The 14,843-nt window shown below is 47.0% G+C and overlaps 1 protein-coding gene across 4 annotated transcripts in view; it reads right to left on the bottom strand.

The window, feature by feature from the left end:
* Nucleotides 1–2,708: 2,708 nt before the first annotated feature.
* The window catches only part of LOC144173951 (MBT domain-containing protein 1-like), a 33,594-nt gene continuing 21,459 nt past the window's right edge, over nt 2,709–14,843 (bottom strand). For 2 of the 4 annotated variants that reach the window (XM_077702322.1, XM_077702323.1), the window contains exon 16: nt 12,547–12,707. In XM_077702322.1, the coding sequence (XP_077558448.1) occupies nt 12,691–12,707 (17 nt within the window). In that variant the 3' untranslated portion in view covers nt 12,547–12,690. Of the gene's footprint in view, nt 3,287–5,554; nt 5,724–7,349; nt 7,432–12,103; nt 12,426–12,546; nt 12,708–14,843 lie in introns of those variants that run through there. The other 2 variants (XM_077702320.1, XM_077702321.1) reach the window with 2 other exon arrangements.

Raw genomic sequence — 14,843 nt, 5'->3', positions numbered from 1 at the left:
TCACTTTGGTATGTGGGAAGCGGTGGCAAACCCGCATTGAAAGGCTAAGTGACAAAATGTGCAAGGCAAAATGTGCAAGTGGCAAAATGTGCAAGGCCCATAGCATTGGTAAAATAAAAAAAGTTCGTAAGCTAGATTTTATTTGGCTGCAAAAGAAGAAACTCGCCCGTATGGATTCAGTAATTCTTAATTAAGGAAAGATGGCCTTGGATGTTACCTCATGCAGGTTTTGCAATGAACTTCCCTTTTTGTCACCTGCCTTGTAGTGCGGCGTAATTTTAACCTGTGGTATCTGATGTGAGCACTTCACTGTGAACTCAAATGCCGCTGCTGTGATAAGCGCATGCTGCATGGGTGATTGCATCTGGAAGTGGGATATGCGATGGCAATGAAGACCACAGAATAAGAACTCAGGCTCACGTGAGGCATGAGCTCACAAAACTGCAAGTATACGTTTCACTTGTTTACTCCCACTTGCACTATGCACTACCTGTCTTGGGTACGACAATTACCAATGAAGCAAAATTGCTTTTGCTACAAAAGGGAGCAATACATGTTATTGAGAACATGCCGTATATTGATACCATCCGAGGGCTTTTTCACAAACATTGCTTGCTTGCACAATAAAATGATCCGTGTACACATATAATCAAATAAAAACTGGCAACGCAAAATTTGAAAATAAATACTCGAGAGAGCACTCCATTTATAATTTTTGGTGTCCACAATTCCAATGTTCTGAAGCTCGTACCAGGTATTGTTTTCCAGACTTTAGCATTTTGAATACCGCTCACTCTAAATTCACACCCCATTATTCTCGTGTTTTAACTAGAGAAAACATGTCAAATCGGAAATTTTAAAAATGTGTTGAGGAAATGCTTGGCTTACGAAGACAAACCAGTAGGGTGATCAAGTTCGCAAATCGTCTTGAAATGTTACTGGCTCTGACTTGTAGTTTCTTTTATTTTTAATGAAGGCAAGGTTTGGCCTTGCACTATGTTTTGCTTTCATGTTTTCAAACAAGAATGGTAAAAGCATATTCAGAAAGTTGGGAAAAAGTCAGCCAGGTGGCACAGGTGGCACACGACCTGCGCTTATTCAACTGTTTTTTGCATCTCTTCCTTACAAAAAAAAAAAAATCTGATCACCTGAATGTCTATGGTATTAAAGAGACACTAAAGCTTGAATTACTTTTTCTTTAGGCTGAAAGACTTCACTATTCAAAGCTGTTGTGGCTTTTGTTCAACAGCAAATAATACTGTTTCTTTAGAAATAAATAATTGTAGCTGTTATTTTTGCCTTCCATTTTTGTGCGACTCAAAAGATCACGTCGTAAAGAGGAATCGCCTACAGGGTCATTCAAGGCTTTTCCAGCAAGGGAGGTACTGCCGCCTAGAAGCAGTAGTAACTAAACTAAACTAATCGCACAATTTACCAGCATAGCAGCCGGACATATCATTTAGCCGATTGTGCTCGCAATATAGGAAGCTTTGGCATTGGATTTTCCAATAAAAGTGAACACGGACAGTAAAAAGCGGTGATAGCTGTCAGAAGAGTTGTGTGACTGAATGCGGGAAAAGTCTTGCGCACACATTTTCCAAGTCTGCCTTTTTGAAACACATGCTCCGCAGGAGTTCCCACACGCATTTATTTTACACTATTACACATACCTGCTGTCATGTCGTTTTTTTTTTTCAGGAAACTGCTTAGACAAGCTCCACTGGTCTCAATTCACCATGTAGTGCAAGAAAGCTGATGGGGCGGCATTACCTGTTTTCACACTTTTGGCATTTTGTGCATTAATGAGCAACTGCTGAGCTGTGAATGCTTCATTTGCATTCACGGCACTGTAATCTACCGACAGAGACCAACTCCAGACACCAATATGTTCCTTTACAGAATCGCCCACATATTTCTCGGTGCACCAGGTATATAAACTGCTGCACACATGGCACTGCATGTGCCCTAATTTCTAGTGTGGACCACACCAGTAACACCTAGTAACAAGTGAGCCCCTTTTCCTTCCAATTTTTCGGCAAAAGTGACCAGCCAAAATCTGCAATTTTGAAATTGAACTTCAGAACAGCATGGCCATTATGGCCAGCTGAAGTGACACAGCCAGCCGGCCAGCAACTCGACACAAGACGCAGCAGCCCTGGGAGAAACGTGCCGAGCAACTATTCTCCTGGCTGGCTGGGATGTCACTTCCACGTCATGACTGCTTGTGCAATCCCCCTTGAGATGCAGCGTCGCCTGCTAAGGAGCCATGTTAAGCTCTTCTCATCAACAAGGCACCATGTGCGATCATGTTTCAGTTGTTTTGGGGGTTGTACTGTATGTTAATAAACTTGTTAAGCTCTTCTAACTGATTAACAAGGCATTATGTGGCATCACATTTCAGTTGTTTTGGTGGTATGTACTGTACATTCAAAATAAATTTGGCCAAGGCGAAATTTCGGCAGTTGTTCTGTAATGGGGTATGTAATTTTCTAGCTATAGTGAATGTTTCTGCAGGCCTTGGCAACAGCTTGTTGCTTTTAAATAACTATTTTGCTGCAGAAAAACAACTGTGATATAAACAATGAGTAAAGTATAAGCTTTTGATTAGGATTAAGATATCGCATGTTTGTGAATTCTTTATTTTGTCGCATTCCACAGTGTTTTTTTTTTTTGTCTGTTTAAAAGAAAGAACACAGCTTGCCACAGACTGTTTGTTTGAAAAGGCTCGTTTTATTTGCAAGCAGAATCCCCCTGTGAACGTGGTGGAGATGTCAGCAACCTCACAACCAACGCTGAAAAAACTGCTACTTTCAGAATGTGCTCATAGGAGAGAAGAGGGTATGGGAACAAAAGCTGCTCACTTTGTACATTTGGCAAACGAAGGAAACACGTGGCAATCCATGCTTCTCCAATGCCCCACAGATTGCACGTTTGTGAAGGAAAAAGAAGGGGGAGGAAAAAGACAAAACAACACATTCTTTGTGCAGGCACATCTTTGCTAAGATGCAAAAAAAAAGAAAGACGGGAAGGGAAAGTGCCAGGAGGTTTTTGGCTAGACGGGGGGCTTGTTCTTGGAGCCCAATCCGGCAACTTGTCCCAACAGCTTTAGAGCCATCTCTTTTTGTGCGCCTTTGAGAAAGCTTCACTTGAGAAAGTCCTTGCCCTTGAACTCTGCCTTCAGTTGCTGAATCAGGTCGAAGATCTTGAGCGAGGGCCCCACCTTCATGTCAGTCAGGGCCATGACAGATTCTTTGGTCAGCTCCCAAAGCTGCGCTCCATCCACTTTCTGAAAGAGGAGGAAAAACACAAAGCTCACTCGTACTCATAGTGTCACACTGGAAATTTTTTGAAGGTTCGGTTCAGGTTTGGGTTCAAGCCTTTCAGGTTCGGTTCCCAAGCGCCATTCCGTTCCGGTTCAAACCGGTTCAAATGAATTCGGGGAAAAAAAAAAAAAAAGTGCTGTGTTTTGTTTCTTCATTTCTCTGGCAAGTTGGTATAAAGACACTTATGGTATAGGTTTCTTTTCGTAGAGGTTGACGGCGCAATTTACTGCAAAATGTTTTTCATGGGACGCCAACGATTGCACCAGTAACTGATGCGAAATACTAAAGGGTTTTCAGGGACATTTAGGGCTGCTTAGGTGCGTTAATGTGAAAGCATTACTCCTTATGGCTGCAACTTTATATTTATTAAGTTATTTGATGCCGTTAATAAAATTAAGTTTAATTGTATTTGTGGCTCATAGAGCCCAGTTGCTTTCTTGAGGACAAGAACGACAATGGCTCTATGTAGGAGCAGCACTGCCGCTTCATGCTCCACTCCCATCTCCGACCAGTGGAGGGCCGCACCTCACCTCCAAATAATCCATCCTTGAGCAGCCTCTCTTGCAGGCATGCAACTTTTCTCGACAGCACAGAGCCTGCCAGCCCATCATCTTTTTTGGTACCATCAAATGGCACACATACATGCATGCATGCAGACGCACCCCACAGACACACACACGCATGTATTTTCGCTCAATGCGGCAAGTAATGCTTTTACATTAAAAAAAATTCCCCCGCATTTCCCCGAAGGGGAGTATGAGGAAGTGCGAAGCACGGGGTGATGCTATGAGGGGGAGTTTGTTGAAGTTTGGTGGCATTTTGCCCGTTAGTTACATTAACACCCCCTCGTGATCACGTTCGGCTTAACACACCTCGTTTGTCCCTCTGCGGAAATCTTGGTGAATTAACGTGTATGTTCGAGAGGAGGAGCGCACCGCACCGCAGCGCACCGCGCTGCGAAGCGCCGACCGGAGTGAAGGGAGAGGAGGCGCAGTCACGTGAGAGAATGCAGAACTAGCGGGTTTGTAGTATCACTCGTACACCACGCAGTTATCAAGCCGCTATAACGCCGCTGAGTCGCCAACGCACGCCGCTGACGACATAGTTTGAATGCGTTAAAGATATAAGGCGCGTCACTAACACTGATGTCAGCGTCGCGTCCGTGGCTTGGTCGGTAGAGCGTCGCGCTGCGGCCGCAAAGTCCTCAGATCGAAACCTGGCGCCGGATGCTGTTTTCTTTTTTTTATATAGTGTAGTGGCCTGGCTGGCGCGCCGAGAGAGGGTGTTGTGAGCTGGAGAGTAGTAAAGGGGCTTTAGGAGAGTAGGCGAGGGGAGAGAGGAGGCGCTATGCGAGCGCCCTCACGCGTCGGAAATCCGGCGCCGTTGCTAGGCACGGTAGCTAGCTCCGTTGCTAGGCTGCGGACGGAGGACGGCGGTGGAAGCAGGAGTAGGCCCGACTAAGAAGTGCTTCGCACTTAAAAGAAATTGCTTGGTCTGCTACGCTTTTCATGTACGTATAGTTTCAACGGCCTTTTATCTTTAGCACGGGAGCATTAGTAGTCGAAAACTGCTCCGTGACAGTGTCAACCAGTTCCCAGAACCGGTTTGGAATAGTTTCTTCAATTCGTTTCGATTCGGGTGGCAAAAATATGGGTTCGGCTCGGTTCCAGTACCGGGCAAAAATCCAGGTTCAGTTTTGGTGCACCACCCTCCTCATACTACAGCAAGCCCCCAATGTTGACATCCAAAATCCGCACAGTTGCCAGACACAATAGGTGTCTTCGATTTGGCTGCACTCGCTGCACTCATTCAGGTAGGTAGTGCAGCACTCGCCTCTTCGGTTTTCGAGTGCAGCGCGCGGCGCCTGCCCTTTTCTGTTCAATTTATCGACGGTGCAGAGAGTGCAGGATGAGTTCATGGCTTTCCCTGCACTTCCCAGGAAGGAGGTGCAGAAGCAGACAACAAAAGTGCAGGACCAGCTCTGCAGTTGCGGCGCCTGCGCTGAACTTGCTGAACTCGTGCAGAAAGTGCAGGCCGAATCGAAGAGACCTAATGCCCCAGGGATGTGCGCCTATCGGTCTGACATGCATGAAGCATCCTGGCAGCCAGCTTGACAAGCCATTTGATTGTGTGCCGCATCAAGGGGTGGCACTTGCCCAGGCAATAAAAGATTCCTAGTGGCATACACGCAAGGCCCAAGAGCCGCTGAGCAGTAGAGAAGAGTGGCGCACCTGTCGGCAGAAGCCCTGGCAGTAGGCGGCGCAGTCATTGAGCCGCAGGAAGCGTGCCACGTGTGCCACCCCCCAGCGGCGCGGGTGCAGGCTGCTCAGGGACACGCTGAGGCCCAGGCCGCCCCGGGTCTGCACCCGCTCCTCCTCCATTTCCTCGCCCGCTTCCGCCCTGTTCGCCAGGACACACACACACGTCACAACGGAGGACGCACTTGGCCAGAAAAAAATGGCACAGCTCGGTTTAGGCTTGTGCCAGTTTTCACTTGCACTCCCCGTCTGCAGGTCAGTTACACACAAAGGACGCAAGCTAGTGCCATCAGGAGCACCACACTGAAGGAGCAGGCAACAGGCTGGCAAGCACCAAGTTCACAGAAACACTTGCGAGTGCGCCACTTTGTGGCGCTTGTCAGCGTCTATTAAACTCAATTAGAGAGCATTAAGCACCCAATGGCCGGAAACAGATTTACTGTAAAATCCCGAGTGGATGACCTACACCAAGAAATCATTTATTCCAAAGGGCACCCCGAACGCCAACAACAACTGAAGACACCGAGACATCCAGTCTTTTTCACAATGCAAAGACGGTAATGGGGAGGTAGATCATTGCAGTCCAGAAGAACACTAGGGAGAAAAGCATGGGACTCCCATCTCTGAACACACCACACATACTTTGTGCTTTTGCAAGAGCTGTGGGATCAGCCCCAGCCTTGGTGAGGCTGTGATGGCCCCAAGGCATGACAACACTCATTGGCAAGATGCTACAATTACTTTTTGGCAGTGCCAGTGATGTCTCCAGTTGATGGGTTCAGTTACAATGACCACTAGACATTTATTTAGTGATAGTAAGGGGCACACACCACTGACAATAATCAAATATTCTAGCTCTGAGATTTGTTTTGATTATTTCTTTCCGACTTTGGGACTGACTGAATATCCAAACGAGCAAAGGACCACTGTTACGGGCCCCGGCATTTAATTAAAAGGTATCCTTATTCCCTGACCTCTGCTGGCAGTGCTTGTCCTCATCACTAAGGTGGACTCAATAGAGGGAACGAGGATTGGAGAGATGTCTAGGATTTGCTGGCACTTGAAAACGACAGAAACGTCAGCCACCCCACCTTTTTAAGACGGCAAAAAGGTGATCAAACACGAGCAAAAAATGACACTCAAAGAAATCTTGAGGATGGCGAAAGTTTTCTATCTGTGGCACAGCCGCAAAGCTGTTATATCTCTGACACACTAAGAAAATGAGCAAATGATATGGGTGGCCACTGCTTGAAGTAAGCTGGTTTTGGTCTCTTCTGTAACCCATTTGGTGCTTGAGAACACGTGCCAAGGCTGCTTCAGTGGTGGCGCTTCCCTTGCAAGGCTGCCCGGAGAAAAATTCATGTCAGCAGTCTACTGGTCCTGCCCAAATGGAAGACACACCCCGGATCCAACTCATGGCTGCAAAGTGAGGCTGCACATGGTGCAATGCAGTCCAGCAGCATTAAGACTTGTCTTTTTGCCAATTTACAATAGGCGCCCTTCTAATGCAGTCCTTAATAACAGCACAGACGGACAGAGGAGGCAACAGACCCAACCCTTATCATTCACCTGGTCCATTTGTGCTGTTACACATTATCATTCTGGGATGCCTAGGACTGGCCAAGCATCCATGGTCCCTGCTTGGCTACAGGCACGCTGGGCCACCATACAACTCGCTGCTGCACCTCCACGATCACAACTACTCAACCCATATCAGCTGCAAGTTCTGGCACAAAAGTTTCCCACAAAATTTTCCAGTGCTGCTCACCTTGCAGTTCCAAAAGACTGCGGACTGGCGCCAATACTGGTGTCGGAGCGATTCAGGGCACTGGCATCAGACGAAGACGACACTGAAAAGTGGCCACACATTTCTCACTGCTCTCCTAGATGGCCACCAAAAATTCTACCACATGAGCTCACAAAGTACAGCCTAGCTATGTTTCAACTCGCAAAAAGGCAAGGTTACTGCTTACAAAATGGCAGTACAGCTTCAGAAGTGCTAGCTCCAAGGTTCAAAATCACTATTTTTCAGGCACAAACTATGGATCAAGAGGGCATGTATTGACAAGGGTTTACCATAACAAGGCCAGGCAACACTGCACATTATAGCATCACCTCAATAAAAAGCTCCGGAACCTTTTTTCATGAATTAACCGACAATTATGGAGCTGCTGTAAACTCAAAAAAGTTACAGCTGCATCTACTCATTATCTAATGGTCTAGGAGCTGCCCTTTACATAAAGAATTACAGCCGTGTGTACTTACTACATTCGAAATAATGTTGGAAATGCAAAATAATTTTTGCTGTCAGTAACTGTAAATTTACTTCGCAGATTTCCACTACAGCCAACAGACTTAATTGTGGCATGCATCTAAAGGGGCGCTACACACAAAAAACAGGTGAGCTCCCTTATTACTGCAAAAGCTGCATAAGCAACACTCACCCTGGCTACTACTCACGGCGTTCAGCAAAACTGCAGCGCCCTCAACTGCATATGTGGCCCCACCAAGGCACTCCTCTGCCTTTTGGTAGAGAAGTGAAATGCCCAACAGACTGGGTGGTGTGCGCCTCAGCACTCGGCACTCAACGGCCCAAAAGTTACGGACACGTGCTATGTAGGGACACGATTGCTTGGACAGGCATTCAAGTCAAGATAAAGTGTCCCAAAGCCTCCTTTGACGATAACATGGCTGTTGTGCTTGGATGCTTCCACTAAAATGCCTCATTTGTTGCGCATCCACCTGCTTTCATACGAGTTGCATACAAAAGTGAAAATACGTTAATAGCATTCTGGTGAATCTGCCACCTGCCTTTCGCCTTGAATGGCAGTGGAATTAGTGGCCATTTTTCTTCCTATTCTTTTTGAAAACTTTATAGCGACTTTTTTTGTACCTACGGCTCATCATAATGTCGGAACCATGCAAACAATCTACTGGCTCAGGCACTACACAACTGTGGCAGCACCACATTTTAGTACTTGCCTCTGCAACTGTAGCAGTGTGTTGGTGCATTTTATCTATGTGAAACTGCACTGCGTTTTGCCTCTCTGATAATGTTGCATCAGGTGAACCACATGCTGCTGGTTTTGAGCATCAAGGAACCTCATTCACCAAGGCATCAGAAGTGTATCACAAGTGAGAATCTCTCTGCTGTCGTTAAAGACAGAGGATGAATTCTTGCCTGCATAGCTGAGGCCATGCAGTGCCCTTTGTGGCAGCGCAACTGGGCAGCACAGCATCCTTAACAAAGGACAGTGGTGTGGAAGAGCAACGTACAAAAGGACGTCATGTGGCCCTCAAAGACCTTCAGGTCAGCCAACACTGCAGGACAGATTTGGCTACTCCACTTTTCAGGAAACCGATTGGCAACAAGTGCGCCGAGCCTGTCACCATGTTTTGGGGATAAGTACCAACATTGTCAAGGAGGTAGTTGAAGCATAAGGTGAACGATACTGTGATGGTGACATGATGGTGCTATTCGCTACGTTTAAGTACAGAGCACTTTAGGGGCTCGTCTTGTTGTCGTAGCTCGCAGCAACGCTCCATGTCAAGTGACTGCCAGAATCAGGCAGTACAGTGAGATAACGGACCCAAGTAGAGCCTGACATGTTGTAAGGCATCCCGCAGAGGCAAGCGGTTTAAATAGTCACAAGCGTTCAAAATTCTTGCACTGCTGGCACTTGTCATGCATCTCTCCGTTGTTTAGCGCAAAGAAAACTGCACATACATTTGAGGCAAAATATATGTAATTAACCGGCAGCACCCATGATCATTTAATTCCGAATGCTCGTTGGGTTGGCTTTTACGATAGTAAGCGAAAAAAAGTGGCAGTGCAACACCGGCACGTGCGTGAGGAAAAGCAAGGACAAAAAGAACAGAACTCTCGCTGGCACTGCTTCAGGCAGGGGGTGCGCAAGCAGTGCGAAGGGGGGAAACTTGCAGTGCACCGGGTGGTAGCAGTGAGCAGATAATGGCGCTACAGCCCATTACGGCGAATCCCTGCTCTGCACTTCTGACAGCTTTCACGTCGAGTGGAACGGCTTTAAATTTTTTTGAAGGCAGAGCACAGTGAATACACACTGAGGTGGGTGCCTCAGAGCTTGGCATGCCACAAAGGTGTTTATTCCCTGGCTGGGACAGTTAACCTCCCACACATATGCATCTACATGAGATATGTGCCGGGTAGCTCGTTGTTCATTTACTTTTTCAAACCTATCAGTGGGAATGATCAGTGTTTAGTGGGCTTCCAGACATGTGCATGCAGCTAGGTTCCTGGCCGCGAATGCCATCAAAACCCGATACAAATGTGAAGAAACATAGGAAATTCACATTTACATAACTAAGTCAAAGGATACAAATTTCAGAGTAGTGGATAGCTTCAGATTTAATGATGTGGCCTATAATGCACTGTACATAAGTGCTCATGCTGCCAGCACTTCAAGTCATTTTTTTTTTCTCGTACGGTAGCACACAAGATAAATCGTACAAAATGAGGAGGCAAGGACTATTGCTTCGGGCAGGTTCTTATTGCACCCAAAGGTAGCTCAAACAGAGCAAGTAGTACAGGCCAATATGTTTTGTGCCTAGCATTTTTTGTTTTCTTTTACAAGGATTCAAAAAGTCTATTGCACAGCAGAACAACATTTTTGCTCTGCAGAAATAAGGATGACCGAGCAGACTGTGCTAGGTGCTACCTGCTGGTCACTGTCACCCTGCATTGCTACTTCAGGTTGGACGTTCAACACTGGGAATTGCCTGTGACCCTGATTCGGCGTTTGTTGCTCTAAAGAGGGCCCAGCTCGTCTGAGTCCAACTAGACAACAACACGTCAAGAAAGGGGGCACTACTATGCTTTGGAGTGTCTCGTTTCCGCAACAATGCTCCGCTGGCCCCGAACAGTCCCACCGCTGCATTCAGCTTGGTGCCCACAAATGACGGAGACCAGTGCAAGACAGCAATAAGAGCTAGTAGAGAGCTGTCCTTGCCTCTGATACGGATCACGGTCAGTTGGTGTTGACGGTAGATTTCCCAAATAAATTGCTGTGCTCCGGTGCTACCGCCGTCATGTTCTGTTACTAGGGGACCTCATTGCCATTGCCTTGCCATAGGAACAGCAGCCACGTGATAAATGCGCCAGGAGCTTGCTTGGCATGATTGAGAGTGGGCTAGGTGGTAATATTAACGCCCCAACTCCGCCCTCCTCCCAAACATCTCCCACACCCGCTCTGTACAAATTTGCGATTTCAATGCTGCAGGTTTGCCATAATCACCGTGCATTCGCTCATGTTTGGATACAAATTTTACTGTATTCACAAAAGCTGTTAAGGCTGGTACCGTCAAAGCATGGAGTGCCACGGTTCAAACGTGCCATGAATCATGCCATCTTATGAACGTTTTGAAACTACCTGGTGCGCGAGGTATTTGAGAACAGAACATTGGCATCAGGCACAACAGAATGGTGCTCTTCGACTTACAGTCTCAGACTCACCGCCGACTCCCCAAGAAGAAGTCCAGCATTCAATTTTCCCATGTATTCCTATGGCTTCGGGGAATCCTCAGACTACCCGTGGACTATCCACGGTGAGCCCGAGACTGTAAATCGAAGAGCCCCAATATCTCCAGCAAAATCGGACATATTTTCACCAAACTTTGCGAAGTACTTCTGTTATGGTTTAATTCTGTAACTACTCGATGAATCCGCCATCGGCAGCAATAAGTGATTCGATTCAGCTTCGTGAACGGCTGCATGCAAGGATCTGGTGCTCCTTAAAGATGTTGGCCATTGAGTTAGAAATGGCGGCCCTCAGCCAGTATTTTGTATTATGCGGTTCTTTGTTGACCTCTCTCTCAACGACACCCCAGACATAGTAGTAAAGAGGATTTAAATCTGGAGATATAGGAGGACACAAGGAGGACACTCAAATACCTCGCGCACCCGGTATGTTTCAAACGTGAAATCTTATATGCGAAGCAAGTGCAGCAAGAAGGATGAATTTCGCAGCATTTCAGACCAGCAACGTTCGCACAATTATTTGATCAGCCAGCGGTAAAGCGCAAAGAAACACATGAGCATGAAATGGACATGTACACTGCGCTTAGTTTTGAGCTTTGTGTGGCTTGTAGAATAGAACTTTGTAGAACACACCTGGTTCTTATAGCTCTAAAAAACTGTAAAAATGTACACAAGCAGGTTCCCAGTGAACAAATGGAGAAAGCTTTTTTCTATGCCGCCTCTTTGTTCAGTGATGCTGCTCACAAATGCCCATGTACATGCATTGTACACACTGTACACATATGGCCGGTGCAGTGGTCTGTAGGATTTATGTTTTATGACGCAACAGGATTTCTATCCTGTTCACTAGATGATGGTGCCAATATTGCATATAAGCGGCCAGCCAACCTCTTCACTGTCACAAAATGACTATTTGTCAGCTATGTCCAGCCAGCCAATAACAGGAACATTTCACTCGGTTCCAGCCCTGTATAAATCAAGCTATGGAGTGAAAAACACTACACTCTGAATCAGATAGGGCAGCAGTCGTGTTTATTTCCACACACACGTTTGCACAAAGGTGGCAACTAAATGGGGCACGTGTGCCTGCTGACATGGGGGCATCAACCCGCACAGCTGGCAGTAATGCACTGCTACGCTGCAAGTTCCCATCATACCACCATCACAAAAGAGATTTTTCTCAAAGGGCTCATCATGAACACTAGTGAAAAGGGTTGCGAAATGCGGCTGTGGTCAGGGAATGATCAGAGCTCGTTTGGGTGAGGCAACCGGCAATGAACCTGGGGCTCTAGAACAAGCTGTTCTTGGACCCACTCAGAGGCCACGTCTGCCCTGGAATTCGGAAGAAAATTCAGAAGGAATTGTTCAAGAGAGAACTGCTCTGTTGTGCTCCACAAAAGGTAACTGGTTCATGATCACACCACCAAACCACGGATTGGACGTTGCAAGAGCGTTTCTGTTGGTGAAGTTGCCATTGGGCTTTATTCAAATGAGCATCAGGAAGTGCATCTGTGATGCGTTCGATGGCATGAAGGGTGATGTCGCAAAGGAGAGCTCAGGACACCGACGAAGCATCCAGTGATGATATCTTGGAGTTTTAGCACATTGCATTACCTACAGAAAGATCAAGGTCTGATGTTTAGGTGACTGTGCGGTAAAATAAACATTTACCTTGTTCAAATCTTCATCCCTGCTTCCGAAAACATTGGTCGACAAATCATTTGAGCTTTTTATGAACACCTTCAGTTACAAACTACTATTACAATGCAAAATCTACACCAGTAAATATTTGCAGGTGCACTAGCAAGAAGACACCATGCCACCAATCATGTCTGAAACAAATGGTCTCTCTTATTTGCCAGTCCTGAGCAATCCAGAGATGCTGTCACAATACAAAATTTACAAAGGAATGGAAAAAAAAAGGGGGGGGGGGGAGGGACTGACCTGGATCAAATATGGGCAGCCAAAAATGACAAATAAGAGAGGCCAAAAGTCAGAAGCCCAGTGCAATCAAGCCACTCGTTAGCACCGTAGAGCAGATTGATCAAGGTTAGATTTTACGGAGGCATACTAACACAATTCGATTGATTTGGCGAACTACAGGCTACTGAGTAGTTAGACCACATAACTTCGTTCGAAAGCTAAAGAAAAGGTGTGGTTCAAAACATTAAAGGGGCCCTGAAGCACCTTCCGCGCAAGCGATGGAGCACATGAAGCGCCGGAAAGCACGGCTCAAATGGACTCCTTCTCTATGAATTTGGTTAACGGAATCAGTGTTAGTGGAGTCTTCACATGCCCAAAAGGGCGCACATTTCTATCCATCTCTCCCGAGCTGTGGTGGAAAGTACAACTGCACCATCTCAAGCGCAAGAATGGCCTGACCCTGCATACACCTCCGAATGCCCCACAGTTGAAATGGGTTGATGCATGGTGCGACGGAGGCACCTGTTGCGTGCACAACAAGCTGTGCTCCTATTACAATTACTCAGGCCAAGTGGTCACGGCCAGCTTGGGGTGTGGCGACGAGCCATGTTAAAGCGATTTGAGCAGAACTTTAAAATGCACACAGAAACCCACGTGTGCTGGGCTGTGCCCTCGGGTCGGACTTCAGCCAGGCCCCTGCCCTTTGCACAAAAACCAATGTGTCCACCAGTAGACGGAATGCAACGAGTTTGTTTCATGAACGTCGTGTGCAGACGGAAGGAGAAGGCGGCTCACAGAAACAGTTCATGTCCTGGCAAACGTGTGTGTATTTCAGCCCTTTTGCCACCATGTGGAGGGACAGTTAACCCTTTCACTGTCGGGTGTTTTTGGCCGTGACGCACCTCCAGTGTCGGCTTGGTTTCCTAAATATGATGGAACGAACATAGTCATTTCTTTGACTATGATAGCGTCCGGAATGTAACGTTTCCAAAGTAAAGAGCATGGGTGACAAATCGCCTTTCTTCCAGACATTTTCAGTTTGCCATGCACACTTCCGGGACGACCCCACCGTTTCAACATCAGAATCTGGCGCTGTGGAACTCACACCCTTTCCTTGGATGAGAAACTCGCAGAATGCGAATCTGAGCTCGGCTCGTATTTGGATCGGAATTGTAGAACAATCGTTCCTGTCTGCAGTCGAAGGCCCCACGCGGTCAGCCACCCGAAAGTAACAGCATGCATGGAGGGAGCACTTTCAGCTGCCCGCACACAACACACAGAAATGAGCGAGCAAAGCTGCGATGGAGTCATGTTTCAGTTTATTGGAGAGCCAACGGTGCGGTGCGCTGGGCTAACCTGGTGCGGAAAACGATGCGGAAACAGAATAAAAAAAAACCTAGAAACCCGTTGCACATAGCACAACAACCCTTGCACCCGTCATCGCACGCGTGCCGCATGGCCTCTCATCCTAACAGAGCACAGCCCGCTGAGCGACCCCGCCCGCCCCCGCAACGAAAGGTGGGTGCAGCCGCTCCGTACTCTTCAATATACTGTCGCAGAGAGCTAGTGAGGGAAAATGTGAGCTATTTGAAAAATTCAACAGATGGTGCGAACAGTCCAGGCGTGCCATGGCGTGAATTTTCTAATGCACAATCGAGAACGTACCGGTACGTCAGTGAGAGTGCGAAGGAGAAATGCGAAAACGTACAGGTACGTCAGTGACAGCGAAAGGTTTTTTTTTTTTAAATCTTTGGCAACTCAGTTTTGCCCAATGCTTCGAGGCACGCATGCCATTGATCGACAAGATGTTTCACCTGGCACAGCTAC

The sequence above is a fragment of the Haemaphysalis longicornis genome, unplaced genomic scaffold (assembly GCF_048455015.1).
Source record: "Haemaphysalis longicornis isolate Haplotype H1 unplaced genomic scaffold, Haemaphysalis longicornis Haplotype H1 scaffold_3, whole genome shotgun sequence".
In the NCBI taxonomy this organism is placed as follows: Eukaryota; Metazoa; Arthropoda; class Arachnida; order Ixodida; family Ixodidae; genus Haemaphysalis; species Haemaphysalis longicornis.
This window is presented reverse-complemented; position numbering and strand designations above follow the sequence as displayed.